Source organism: Sycon ciliatum, chromosome 1 (assembly GCF_964019385.1).
Source record: "Sycon ciliatum chromosome 1, ocSycCili1.1, whole genome shotgun sequence".
Classification (NCBI taxonomy): domain Eukaryota; kingdom Metazoa; phylum Porifera; class Calcarea; order Leucosolenida; family Sycettidae; genus Sycon; species Sycon ciliatum.
This window is the reverse complement of record NC_088643.1, coordinates 60,477,958-60,492,957: the sequence shown is the minus strand read 5'-3', so window position 1 is coordinate 60,492,957 and position 15,000 is coordinate 60,477,958. Positions and strand designations below refer to the sequence as shown.

At 49.3% G+C, this 15,000-nt stretch overlaps 1 protein-coding gene across 2 annotated transcripts in view; it reads right to left on the bottom strand.

The window, feature by feature from the left end:
• Positions 1-81: 81 nt before the first annotated feature.
• The window catches only part of LOC135804694 (protein FAM13A-like), a 39,298-nt gene continuing 24,379 nt past the window's right edge, over positions 82-15,000 (bottom strand). For both annotated transcript variants that reach the window (XM_065318624.1, XM_065318625.1), the window contains 14 exons: positions 14,420-14,638; positions 13,286-13,344; positions 12,897-12,969; positions 11,651-11,677; positions 11,031-11,150; positions 10,589-10,746; positions 10,046-10,129; positions 9,451-9,537; positions 8,716-8,860; positions 5,928-6,022; positions 4,807-4,925; positions 1,840-1,941; positions 1,516-1,570; positions 82-1,040 (listed from right to left, as the gene is read on the bottom strand). In XM_065318624.1, the coding sequence (XP_065174696.1) occupies positions 966-1,040; positions 1,516-1,570; positions 1,840-1,941; positions 4,807-4,925; positions 5,928-6,022; positions 8,716-8,860; positions 9,451-9,537; positions 10,046-10,129; positions 10,589-10,746; positions 11,031-11,150; positions 11,651-11,677; positions 12,897-12,969; positions 13,286-13,344; positions 14,420-14,638 (1,418 nt within the window). In that variant the 3' untranslated portion in view covers positions 82-965. The remainder of the gene's footprint in view (positions 1,041-1,515; positions 1,571-1,839; positions 1,942-4,806; positions 4,926-5,927; positions 6,023-8,715; positions 8,861-9,450; positions 9,538-10,045; positions 10,130-10,588; positions 10,747-11,030; positions 11,151-11,650; positions 11,678-12,896; positions 12,970-13,285; positions 13,345-14,419; positions 14,639-15,000) is intronic.

The window sequence follows — 15,000 nt, the reverse complement described above, 5'->3', positions numbered from 1 at the left end:
AAGAGAGAGAGAGAGAGAGAGAGAGAGAGCTCCTCTCTCGCGCTCAGAGAGTCTGTATCCACAGCGGGCTGAGCAAACGTGCTGGTGATTTCAACTTCAGATAGATTATCATGGACAGGCGAGACCAGCGACCAGCAAGCAATGGCTGATGGTTGTTCAACAGTGTGTAGAGCTGAAAGCAAAAAATATACTTCGAAGCATATATATCAAGACTCGGAGATGAGTGTGAAGGTAGCCAGGCCACCAGTAAGGCGGATTCCCACACACTGTGCGCACAACATATAGATCATCATATGACAAAAGTAAACTCCTGATCAAACTACCTGCACCGTGTCAGAAGATTGTAGTAAACCTAGCTCAGTGGTAGGGTGCGGGGGCGATACGCGTAAGTACAAGTATGCTCAAACGGGAGTGAATAGCAAGGGCTCTTGAAAAGCCTGCTCGCCTCGGCAGAAGCAACAGGGCTGGAATCTCACAAGCGCGCATACTAGAAGTGTGGGCTAGACCCAGGACATGCAGATACTACACGCCGCTCTCATACACTGTGCAAGCTACACGTATAGTGTATAATTATACTCATCAGGCATGCCGGCATGTGTTTACTCATCAGGCATGCCGGCATGTGTTTACTCATCAGGCATGCCGGCATGTGTTTGATGCTGGCTAAGGAACACTTCGGACCGGCCATAGAATCACCAAATACTGTGTGTTTTTCTGATCTGCTCAACATCACCATGTCCAGTAGTCTTTATTACATGGCTGCTGCTGCTGCTGCTGTCTAAAAGGTATTACAGGGCCAGAGAGGGACAGGAGCAGGTGTGCTGCGAGGTGCCAATCACTGAGTAATATACCAGGCAACGGCGACTGTCACGAGGCTCACTGCTTGCTTGAAGGCCGTGCTTCACCGCGCTGCCAACCAGGCACAGCGAGTCGCTCGGCGAGTGAGTGGGTGGGCGGCGGTCTGGTCAGCATGTTTCGTTGCTGCGCGTGTCGACCTTCGCCAGTAAGCCCTCGATGACACGCAGCTTTGCTTTCGCGTGCTGCATTGCACACAGAACATAAGCCCCGGCGCAGTGCAGCAGCATGTTATAGTCACAACTGTACAGCACATTATAGTCAGTACTGTGATCGCATTAGGAACCTCCTCCCCCTCCCTCCCCCCCCCCCAATTATTGCACCAGCATGTTCATAACCACTAAAACACAATTGTATAGGCAGTTGTAACGTGGGAGTGTCAACTTTACTTTCACTACAGTCAGCCGGTCTGTGCAACGCCCAGCACGACACTGCATGGACCATAGCTATGGCCCTGTGCAGCATGTGAGCAGGGGCTATGCAGTATGTGAGCAGGGGCTATGCAGCATGTGAGCAGGGGCTATGCAGCATGTGAGCAGGGGCTATGTCACCGTGTCACCACTGGCTAAGAGAGTATCCCGGCAATACTGCCCCCGTGCACGGCAGCAGTGTGAATTGGCAGCACTAACAGCACTCGTTGAAGCGTCTCCGACCACCTACCTTGTACTCCTCGTAGTCATCGATGAATGCTCCTCGATCTTCCTTTCCAACTCGCCTGTTATCACAGGACACAAAGGCAAAACACGGGCACACTGACGGTACAGAGGAGGAAAGGCGGTAAGGCTGGTGGCACGGTGCATACAACAAGCACAGAGTTAACAAGGGACAGAGTTAACAAGGGACAGAGTCAACAAGGGACAGAGTCAACAAGGAGGAAAATGCCGAATGCTAGACCTCAGCAGCGTGTCGGCAGATTGTGTACTGCAAGACACATCGTTAGCGGTATCGTGCAAGCCAGTGTATAATATGACGGCCCAGCCATACCTGCCTGTGCGCTGGAAGAAGTCTTCCTCATACTGTTTCAGCTTCCGTTTCACGCGCTGCTTAGAGTCGGTAATTGCCTTGAACTGTTCCAGCAGCTCAATTCTGAGGTGTGCAAGCAAGAAGAAAAAGAAGAGAACCATTCGTTTTGCCAGCAAATAGAGCGCAATGGTTGCCATTGTGTATGCTTGCCAATAGTAATGAACTTGCCACAGTGACAACAGAGAGCCCAGTCGTGTCCTATCCAGCCCTGTTGTGTCCAATCCAGCCCTGTTGTGTCCTATCCAGCCCTGCTGTGTCCAATCCAGCCCTGCTGTGTCCTATCCAGCCCTGCTGTGTCCTATCCAGCCCTGCTGTGTCCAATCCAGCCATGCTGTGTCCAATCCAGCCCTGCTGTGTCCAATCAAGCCATGCTGTGTCCAATCCAGCCCTGCTGTGTCCAATCCAGCCCTGCTGTGTCCAATCCAGCCATGCTGTGTCCAATCCAGCCATGCTGTGTCCAATCCAGCCATGCTGTGTCCAATCCAGCCCTGCTGTGTCCAATCCAGCCATGCTGTGTCCAATCCAGCCCTGCTGTGTCCTATCCAGCCCTGCTGTGTCCCAGACAGCCCTGTTGTGTCCCAGACAGCCCTGTTGTATCCAATCCAGCCCTGCTGTGTCCAATCCAGCCCTGTTGTGTCCCAGACAGCCCTGCTGCGTCAGGCGAAATTACTGGTCAGTCGGCGTCACGCATTTTTCACAAAAATTTGCGTTTCACCTGCTGGGAGAGTATGCGTGTACTCGAGTCTCATCCTGAGCACGTTTTTTTCTTCTTTTTTTTCAGCTCCAGTATAGCTGTATTTTTCATTGCAAAGCCGTCCTCGATTGTTGTGTTCGTTGTTCAAACGAAGTGGACATTCAATCATGAAGGCAGAGGACATAGGAGCCTGATTGGAGTTTCTCGTGGCATAGGACGCCCACACAGAGACACTTTGGGATTTTCTGAATATAAAATACCGTACGCACGATGCTGAGATCAATTTGTGCGATATCAAATTGTTTGTGATCTACCACATCGAGCAGAACGGGATCCAAACACAAGCTTACCGACGGTTAGGCTGCCGACCTGACTGGACAAATGATCCCTGGCTTCACCAGACGCCAGACGTCGGACACCATGTCCTTTGCCGCGACGTCCATCAAAAAGAACTCCATCTTCGTCGTGAAAAGGCTTGAAATACTCAATATTCAACCGAGATTCGCGGTCTCACCCTTTCTCAGATCGAATCATTTTTTGTTGTAGCAGTTGCAGGGCAGATCCCCGCCACTACTTCAACAGAAGATGGCTCCAAAGCATGCCTGGAACAAGCCATATCGAGGTTGCAAGCCACCCCTCTCAGCACTTTTTTTGAAGAAATTCAAAATTTCAATGGTGGAAGATATACTATGAAGAGAATTTCAAAAAGTATATTTCGCGGAGCGATCGCTCAACCTACGTCATTCAAACTTTGCAGGATGGTTCAGACGTACATGCTAGGCATGGAACCACAGAAGATGATATCATAGCTGACACACAGAGTCACACACACAGCAGATTCGTGTGCACAGATACTAAATTAGTGGACGTCGTCATCTTCTTCCCGCTGATCTCAAATGTACGATGACGTGCTATTTCGCCTGACGGTGTCCAATCCAGCCCTGTTGTGTCCCAGACAGCCCTGCTGTGTCCAATCCAGCCCTGTTGTGTCCCAGACAGCCCTGCTGTGTCCTATCCAGCCCTGTTGCGTCCCAGACAGCCCTGTTGTGTCCCAGACAGCCCTGTTGTGTCCCAGACAGCCCTATTGTGTCCCAGACAGCCCTGTTGTGTCCCAGACAGCCCTGTTGTGTCCCAGACAGCCCTGCTGTGTCCAATCCAGCCCTGTTGTGTCCTATCCAGCCCTGCTGTGTCCAATCCAGCCCTGTTGTGTCCCAGACAGCCATGCTACACAGAGTGATGTGCCCTAGACAGTATGCTCCTTTAGTGTTGCATTCACGTCGTGCATTTCCGTTGTGGACAGTTCTGACTGACAGGACAGTTCTGAAACAGGACACCCTTCGGTGCCACAGTGCCACAGTGCCTGGGTAACAGAGGGTTACACTGCGATTTGAGAAGAGAATCTAACGAATATTCACACGTAATGCATTACTACTAGTGTTGAAACGAGCATATCTATAACAAACGAGCGTATCTATAACAAACGAGCGTATCTATAACAAACGAGCGATCAGTTCCACTAACGAGCAAGCTATCGAGCGAGCTAACGAGTTTCAATGATGTGGCAAATATGAATTTTTTGAATAATTTTTTTTCTAAGTTCGATTTTTTCAGCTGGTTCAAATTATCACCGCCGGCATTTGGGGTTGCTGCTGCTTCACTTCGGACTACTGTTTGGTGTCGAGATGTCTTTTCAGCGCCGTCGTCGAGTAGCCTTTGTAAGAATAGACCGTTTTGCAAAGATTGCAAGTAGCCCTGGTCTTCGCTGCATCGCGGGAGAAAACTTCCAAACGGCTGAGCATAACTATTTACTTTCACTCGAATGGAGAGGTGACCGAAGCATATCCTGCGACAGGTCAGCAGATGCGGAACAAGACATCAGTAGAGTCCACCGAAGCTGCAACGACAACTGAAACAACTCAAGTGTCGTGCAGGCATACAGTGACTGTAACTGCGAGTGATTTTCACTTTGCGCGGGACTGGACTCTCGATCGACCACGGAGTCGTAAAATATTTTACGACTCCCCGGTCGACATGTACTGTCATGTGTACGGAGTACGGTGTACGGTGTTCGTTAGTGCAAACGAGCTGGCCTCACAAACGAGCCGAGTTTCTGACGAGCGAGCTAACGAGAATCCGGTGAGATCGTTTCAACACTAATTACTACCATGCGCCCGATTGATATGCACTATGCACTACAATTCCCTGGAGCTGTTTGGTGCACACAGCGTACTTACCGGTTCAGTAATTTCAAGTCGCCCATCCAGCCGGACGAGATTGGCGCCTCGCTGATGGTGGATCCTTTACGCGTGGCACCTTCTCTTCCGCCTCCTAGCACGGATGTCTTGGCCAGTTTCTGCAATGCAACACAGAGGATAGTGATGATTAGTATCAACAGTACGGATATAGACCACAGTACAGATACTAGCACACATGCACTGAGCCACAGAGCATGATCCTGAAAGGCAGTTTGGGGCACAGCCCAACAAGCAGCATACGCCTGGGTAGAAACTGTACAAAACTCGATCTGCGGGCACAACTGTTTTGTATGGACTTCTAGCCAGGCGCCGTGTTGCCGATTGTTTGACTGCGCCCATCGTGCGCGCCGCAAACTGCCTTTCAGGATGCTATATGGGTCGGTGCACACATCCTGAGGCGCATGTACGCATCCTGTGGTGTGCATGTTAGCCACTAAGCAGATGCACACATCACAACACCTACTGTGATAGCGTGATTGAGCCGCTCAGTTCCTCACCGTCTTTCACGTACACGTGTGGATCTACACGCATGGTTCACACGGTGCCAGTACCCACGTAGAGTAGACCCTCTCAATTGCAGACACCCTCGGGACCAGACATACGTGGTGTCCTATTAGGAGAGGTGAGAGGTGAGAGATGGCTGATACTGATAGCAGGATTCACAACTAACTGTAAACCGTGACAATTTTTGCCATGGTCTAATTTCTGCGAAATTCGCGACCGCGTGGAAACCGCGAAATTTAGACAGCACGAAAAGGAGATCCATGAAAGGAGATCCATGAAAGGAGATCCATGAAAGGTTTAGCAAGAATGCCACAGTACTATATAGTAGCACATTCTGCAATCGCAAAATTAAAACCTCGCAAACCTGTCCGGATTCTGAAAACGCGAACTAAAAACGCCGCGAAAATTTCACGCTTTACAGTACTTGGAAAGAGAACAATGGGGACTAAAGAGAACAATGGGGACTAAAGAGAACAATCGGACTAAAGAGAGGCATTCTGAATGAGGAGTCTAGGTGTCCTTCATTGGCAACTGTGCACTAAAGGAGGATCTATCGTACATCAAGTGCTCAGCAACCTGCACATTCCCGTTCTTACGTCGGAGCGCAGGTGATCCGTAGCACTGGCCACCGGCAAAGATCGCGACAAGTTGTCTCTCTCCCCGCTTGCAACTGGCGAGGGAGACCGCTGGCCTGCACAGCAAGTTGCCAGAAATGCACAGTCAAGCACACCGTCAAACGAGCAATCAGACGCACGCAAACACACACACACACACACACACACACACACACACACACACGCAAACACACACACACACACACCATTGACCATTGGACGCCCATCGCCAGAGGCGATGATAGCGATGCTACAGCAGAAGCCATAGCAACTTGTGCTGGGATTGCACCATTCAACAGCTTGCAAGGCTGAAGAATTGACCACCACTATTCAGCCTAGTCTACACCACACAGCTTTGAAGTGGCTTTTTTCTGGCCAGTGAATCCCTACTTTTTGGTCTTTTTTTCTTCTTTTTTCCCGCACACACATCACACCACATACTCCGGCATGCACTGGCTGTTGGTAACCACCCAGGAGAATGAAAGAAAAGTCAGGAAGAGTCTGAGAAAGAGAAGAAAGACGTGTGTGACCATAATCGTCGGGAATCGAACCCGCAACCTATCGATTGGAAATCGCTGCACATACCACTGCACCATATGGGACACACACACACACACACACACACACACACATACACACACACACACACACACACACACACACATGCATGCGGTAGTCATGCACCGTACACTAGGGATGTAGTACTGGTGTATACAGTCATTGTAACAGTGCATTGCGGAACGCTCTTGGCCATATGCTGCTGGTGAGCTGGTTTTGCAGTCGTAGAACTTGAGAAGACACTATGGCTGGTTGTTTATTCTTTCCGTATGCTCGAGTCTGTTGGTGTCTTGCATGCATGCCTACAGCACACATTCCTACAACACACATGCCTAGCCTACAACACACATGCATGCAGCACAGTCTAGTCAGCATGGTAACTAAGGCCGTGACTGGTCGGTCGCATCCAGATCCACATCCACAGGATCCGCTCAATCTGCAGTGATCGATTGGTCGAATCCAGATCCAGATCCATCAGATTAGGATCCGAGTAACCCTGACCCCAGGAGCAGGGTTGACTGCATCCAACAGATTCACTTTTTCCAAACAAGATGTTTCAATGAAAAAACGGCATGTGTTTGGCAGGTAGTAATCATTCTCATTGGCATAATCATAGTACGCATACAGGTGAACAAGCGTTGCACCATGCAGACGAGTACGACGAGAATGAACCCTGGAGTAACTTTTTCCCCTTTTCCATTGGCGCTTTTCTATCTCAACAGGGTCACGGTAGGGGTGTGTTCCAAATGCGATCGATTAGTGTTGTAAAACGCCTCCATTTCATGCGGAAGGCAGCCCCCATCCTGGATGCTGCTGGACGCCTAACCGTCTATAAGGGCTTTGTAAGGCCCATACTTGAGTATGCCCCACTAGCCTGGCTTGGTGCTGCCCAGACCCACCTTGGGAAGTTGGACACAGCACAGCGCAAGGCCATGCAGATGATTGGACCCACCACCGTCCTCCAGAGTCTGCGGGCCAGACGGACGGTCGCAGGGCTGTCCTATCTCTACAAGGTAGTTAACTGCAAGGGCCCACCCCGTCTGACACGCATGCGCCCTCCCCCAAAACCACGGGCCGATACTGTTCGAACCCGCCAGCAGCATTATGCTCAGCGCCAGCACCGGGAACAGCTCTTAAACACCACCCCCGGCACCAGTCCTGATTACCTTCGACGTTCCTTCCCGTACTGTTTCCTTGAATTGTGGAACAGCCTCCCCGAGGACATCTTTCCCCGTCTGGCCAATCACTCTCCACTCACAGCTTTTAAAAAAGGTGTGAACAAACACATTTCAGACCAGCCATGGTCTTGGGACGTGCTTTGAAGCCCATCATGTTGTTCGTCTCACTGTTCTTTCCAGATTGCACCTCTCGGTTTGGGGATGTGCATTGAAGCACCCCATACTAACGGTCTATACTGTCCTCTCTTGGTCACCACTCTCCCTATTACCTATATTGTAATTACCATTCATGTATTGCGCTTCAGATTTTCTTCCGTTTTTGTCTCTTGGTGCGTTACCGGCATGGCGATACTGAGACCTAATGGTCAGTGGAGTGCCTGTAGCCTCACCAGCACTGCTACTATCTGTGACTGTGGCGACCACCATTCAATGTCTAGTCCTCCCCTAACCGTACCCCAACTCTCTCTCTCTCAGCGCTCTTTTTATCTGTCTTTTCTTACTCTTTTTTCTTTGTCAGCCTTCCTGGTGGTTATGTGCTTTTTCAAGTAAATAAAAAAAAATAAAAAAAAGGGATACAGTAGATCTAGGATCTGGATCTGGGTCCACATCCAACAATACGATCACAGCTTCAAACCCTCGGTTCATACTTCATTGTACGTATGGGAAACATGTCGCATCGCGAAAAAGTCGCCTGGAGCTCAACTCGATTGGCCCATCATGTGACCATCGCGCGATGTGCTTCCCGTACGTGAAATGAGCAATGAATCAGGCTTTACACTCACACGTGCACCGCGATAAGCCCCCCCCCCCCCCCCACACACACACACATGCACGGACGTGCACACACACACACACACACACACACACACACACACACACACACACACACACACACACACACGCGTGCACACACACACACAATGTACCACACACGCACGAACGCACGCACACACACACACATACACACGCACACAGGCACATGATGCAAGCACAATGCCAACAAAGAATAACACCGTATTCCGTGCCTCCCATACCGATGCGATCCGACATGATCCGACCACGGTTTGCAGTTGACCGAAACGCCTTTGCATGTGCATCAGAGTCAAACGTATCGCCGTCTTCTAGCATCGTGCCAGATAAGGACTGGATGGCGGTCGGTGGAGATTCAAAGGCATCCGGCTAAAAGCAGAAGATAAAGAATGCAGCATGATTGGCTGCTATCACCAGGTTTGAATGGACAAGTAGTGAACATGACAAAAGCTGTGTCGCAGCGGCAGAACCACTGGTACGATGAGAAGAAGCTGCACTGGCCGGAACGACTGGAGTGCCCCGGCACTAAGTTTAATATTCTCCTGCCAGTGACATCATTACAGTCCTATCACACTAGCATGTAATAGTTACAATGGTGCAGCATAGCGGGGGTGTTCTAGAATGCAAAGACTCTCTGGCACAAAGACACAGAGACTCTCTGGCACAAAGACACAAGAACTGGTAAGGAAAGATGTAATCATGACGCAGTTGGTGGGCGCAAAGACTGAAGACAGACAGACGCACACACAAACACACACACACGTGACACACACACACACACACACACACACACACACACACACACACACACACATATACACACACCACCACCACCACCACCAGTGATGTTATGTACATGGACTGGGTGTCAGTGGCCACTGCTGCAGCATGCATGAAGATAGAGAACTAACAGAACATGCTTTAAGCACCACGCCACTGGTCCGTATCTCTAAACTTACACTGATGTCCTTGCGTTCAATTTCCCGCTTCAACACCTTATAGTGTTCATAGACTGGTTTCAGAAGGCGGCGTTCTTCTCCTGTTTTCTAAAGTCCGTGACAGAGTGAAAAACAAAAAAAGAGCAGCGACAATCAAAACAATTAATGATCATGATGGAGCACATAAACCATCTGCAGCTGTACACTGTGACGAGTACAGTATCTACATCTAAATGCAGCAGATATCCACTCATCTTGTAACTACACAACTCATGTGGTGGCAGCTCCTTGAAAACATGGCGAGATGCGGATCACGTTCGTGCCCCGGACTAAACCCCATAGCAATGTTATAATATAGCCTTTGTGCCAGTGCCTACACCCTCCTTCCCTGCCCCCCTCCCTGCCATACATTCATACATATAGACAAGGTAAACACACAGGATCTTACCCACAGTACATACTACATACTAGCTGCAAGTAAGCACACAGGACTCTGACTAAAGAACACACCGTGACCAGTAAGCACACAGGACTCTGACTAAAGAACACACCGTGACCAGTGAACACACAGGACTCTCACTAACTAGAGAATGCTATGATACTGAGCAGCTCTTACCGGCCTGCCAAATGCAGATTCGTACTTCAGCAGCTGTTTCTGGACGGCGTGCTTTTCGTCCGTGAGCTCTCTCCCCGTCATTTCCTGAATGATCACAGCGACACGCAGCATATACACCAAGGCAAGGTTGATACTCACCATACCATAGACAACGGGTAAGGTTAACAACAACCATGTCAGTATAATCTACTAATTATTAACACAGGGAAAACTGACCAGCAAGTCCAGGTAGGTACAACATGCAATACCAGTACCAGTAGAGCGCTTGCGAGACGCAGACGCAATCAGCGCACCCATCTCCAGTGTGAACAAGCAGTGCAATGTAAGAAGCAACGGGACATTACCAGGCAGGCACGTTTTCAGCCCAGACTCGAGGGGAGACTACCCGAACCAGACAGTACATGTTGTACACAGAAAGCCGTCGTTGTATAGTGCACCCTGGCCTAACTAAACGTGAGCACAACGCGCAGAATTCCAATGTGGCTGGCCAAGGGCTTGTCACGGTGCACAAGGGGAAATTGCCAGGTCCTCTGGAGCACTCACAAAGATATCAGATGGCCTTCCGGCAGCTCTGCGGCTCATCAACACAGCTTTCCAGACCTCTTCGACGGCCGCCTCTGTGCCTGTACTCAGGCTGAAAGCGGGAGACTCGCGTGACACATTGGGTGCCGAGTTGTTGGTATCTCGGTCATTTGGCGGAGCTGGAGTGTGGGGGAAAAAGAGAGCCGACAGAATACATTTCGGCATGGCATGGTGAAGTACTGGGTTGGAAGTTTCGTCTGCGTCCGTACTTCAAACAAAGCAACAATTCTAGTGAAATTTTTCGTACAAATCCCTATCTAGTAGGGCGCACCTTTCCCATGTTAGTGGAGGTGTGCTAATTTGATTGGGATGTAAATTGATAAACAGAGTGTCACAGCTTCGTCGGACCAACACCATTCCCGGACTCGGGACCCAGGAGGCAAGTAGTGAAATTTCGCCTTACCTGCTTCTGGACTGGGACTTGAGATTGGTGTAGGACCGCGGTAGGAGTTTGCTGCCGATGCTGGTGGATCTTGCCTAGGCATTGCGTTGCTCGTGGACGGTCTCGTCTCGTTGAGAGTCGCTGTAAAGGGGGGGGGGGGGAGAGAGAGAGAGAACGGAGAATACATGTACATGACCACACGGCACACAACCAAGCAGAGGTTGTATATAGCACAACCAAGCAGAGGTTGTATATAGCACAACCAAGCAGAGGTTGTATATAGCACAACCAAGCAGAGGTTGTATAGCAGAACCTAGACAATACAGGAATGGGCCTACAAGTACATGTTATATATACGTACATGGATGGTTATACATATAACCATGGCAACAGTGCATCCGAAAACAATTCAATGCCCTCCGGTGTAGCAATCTCTAAGCATGTACACGTGGCTCAATGCAGGCATGTACACGTGGCTCAGTGCAGGCATGTACATGTGGCTCAATGCAGGCATGTACACGTGGCTCAGTGCAGGCATGTACATGTGGCTCAATGCAGGCATGTACACGTGGCTCAATGCAGGCATGCATACGATGATAGGAATAGGAAAACCCAACTGGCTGGTAAGCAAAGCTTCTAACCTTGTTCCGCTTGTTCTTTCTTCAGCCCTGCACACAGGCCATATATCAGACAATCATAAAGTCACACAGTCACACAGTCAGACAGTCAGAAAAATGGCACATCACGGTTTGTACAAGTAGACTAGTGCAGGTTTGATGAGAAACTATTTCAAAGTGCACATCGTCATGGTGATGGTGAGGAGTTGCTCCGCTACAGAAATGTCTGCTAGTGGTAGAGCCGGTGGTAGCCAAATGGTGTGAAATCCTCCAAGTTCAGCAAAAAAAAACGAGAGTAGTTGAGATCGGTCAAGTTAGGCGTGGACTGGAGAGGAGCCCGTGTGACTGCCAGTGTTCGGAAGTTCATTTGCCGGTGAACAGCAAAGAAGATCAGACAAGCTGCCCCGAGAGGAAGTTCTCTTTTTGCTCCATTCTCACCCCTTACTAGGCCAAGGAAAAAGCCTGCTTAACGTTGCTTGTCAGTGAGCTGGTGACTATAATACTGTGAGTACCCGGCAGTCTTGAGCAACACTTCTATGGAGCCCAACGGGGGCTGTACATGCAGGTAAGATCAGACAGAACTGTACATGCAGGTAACTGTACATGCAGGTAAGATCAGACAGAACTGTACATGCAGGTAACTGTACATGCAGGTAACTGTACATGCAGGTAAGATCAGACAGAACTGTACATGCAGGTAAGATCAGACAGAACTGGACATGCAGGTAAGATCAGACAGAACTGTACATGCAGGTAAGATCAGACAGAACTGTACATGCAGGTAAGATCAGACAGAACTGTACATGCAGGTAAGATCAGACAGAACGACCCACAAAGAGGAAACCTCGTGGGCTCAGATTTTCTGATACACTAGTAGTAGAAACTTGAAAGGCCAAAGGCAAAATCATTATGCTGCATACCTTGAAAAAAGCTCAAAGTGATGCTGGTCAATAGGAACGAAACTTGGTGATCATGATCAAACGAGCATAATGGTTATCCTAACCCAGGCTGCGACTCACCCTCTCCAGTCTGACTGCACTCTTTCCCAGAACATTTGAACAGTGCCAAAAACAACCATAGATATTGAAACATTTCGGCCATTGGCCCTCACCTGTGAATACATTTCTACCCATGATTCGTATGCCTGGGATAGAAAGCTGACAGCTAGCTACTGTACCTGGCTAACACCGTGTGGCATTTTTGAATGATGCCATCTAAAACCAGGTGCCCCTGAGCATTAGAAAGGTGAGGGAAAACAAAATAAACTTACCTTCAAGTCGCTTCTTGGCAGCTGCAAGACTAACGATGACGTTACGAATAGCCATGCGGTCCGGCTGGTGAGCCTAATAGATTCCAGCAACATCAATTAGCAAAGAATGACTGAACGTGTGCTCATCACAGCCAAGTGCAGGTCCCGCACGACATAATATGTTCATTAGGAACGCTGCCAACACTGTTATATCGCAACGGTGTTGGTAGCGTTCCTAAGAAAAGTACATCAACAGTTAGTCGGTTCCCCCCAACAACATACATACAGAGAGGAAGATAGTCAATGTCTTCATGGTCCTTTGAACAGTATGCTACGCCATACCAGTCAGTATTGCTGCCTCTCTCAGAGAGGTCACCGTGTGCCCAGTACATGTAGTAGCATTGGCTCACCTTTCGCTTGAACCTCTCAAAGAACAGCTTGTCATGGCGGTGAGCAACTTCCTTCAGTTCTAAAGATAGCATACAGCAAACACATGCACGTATGCACACACACATACACACACACACACACACACACACACACACACACACACACAGTTATATGGAGTCCAGTTCATTTTTCGAATCCACGCCACCATAAAAGAAAATGGGAAAACCCCGCTCTCAAAGCTGGTCGCATATACTCAAAGCGCAAATTGACCAGCGCATCAATTGTACCCGACTATATACTTGTACATAGCAGGCTATCAAAATGTTTAAACCTCTTCGATGACATATTCCTCGCTGTACAGTACAGATCATACTGATCTCACCTCCACTCAGAGAGGATTTAGCTGGCCCTAAGTTTGTGATATTAGAGAAGTACCTGAAAAGTGCACTGGCGCTGCTTGCAATTATCACATGATTTCTCGACCGTTCGCTGCAAAGTATCTCAAGCCGGACCCTATATAAATGATTATATCTTTGCAATCCCTCAGTATTTCTTCATCAGGTGTTTTTTTATCAGCTTCCTGATGAAATTCTACACAGAATGAGCACAAAAGTTAAAAATCAAACTCTGATGACATTAGGGAGGCTTTTGCTTGTGCCGGCTCATTTGTTGACTTCTGACATCATCAATTTACTGATAGCTCTCTTGATGACAAAGTAATATCGTGGACATGGAAGTCCGGCGGGGCAGCCTGCGCCCTCAGTGCGTACAGAACGTTGCATGTGTGTACGGTATGCGTACTCATGGCTGCGTGGCTAGCGTGGCCAGCGCCCTGGGGCCGCTTGACCACCCACCGGATTTCCATGCCCATGACAGTAGATACTAGCATCTTACTCATGTACTCTGAGGGTCGTTATGAACGCGAGCCTCCGATCTTACTCATGTACTCTGAGGATCGTTATGAACGTGAGCCTCCGAGTACCAACACTCATGCAGTTCTGTTGCACCTGCTCTGTCTACAGAATGTTACATAGCTGACAGGCAGCAATGACCATCAGTGTGATTCCACACATAGCTGATCAGCGTCAGTGTCAGTCCACACATAGCTGACCATCACCAGCCGTGAGTCCAGTACATTTTTGCGCTACACTCACCATGAACATGAGTGCCAATTTCCGGCACATCCATCCGTTCATACTCGTTCGGCGTGGGTACTTTGCACTGATAGACAAAATCATCCATGCCCTGCGACGAGGAGGATGAGGTCGTTGGCCGCTGGAGGTCTTCGCGAGACGTCCGACTCTCCTGCGACAGGCCCGGGAGCGCCATCACTATAGCGTACGGTTTAGCGTCGTGTCCGTTAGCAGTCGACACTGTGGGCACAGCAGAGAGAATGGAAACGGCAGCGACGTGAGGGAAGGATGGTACAGCGACAATTTGAGCAAGCATTGAGGTGTGTGGACTGTGCACTATGGGATTCAAGCTGAAACTGATACTTCCTCTGCATTTCTAAGCACGCATGCATGCATGCACCCTGCTCCAGCCGAGACAAGACACTTTAAAATTGATGCGCTCGACATTTCATATTTCCAGGCCGGCTATCACATGCAGGCTTGGTACTTGGGATCACAAAATGAGAAACGCGCCAGAGGATGTCTTTGATCACGCCATGTCATCATGGCCAGAAACCTGCATGTGATGCGTGGCATGGGACCGGCGCAACTGGACAAACCCA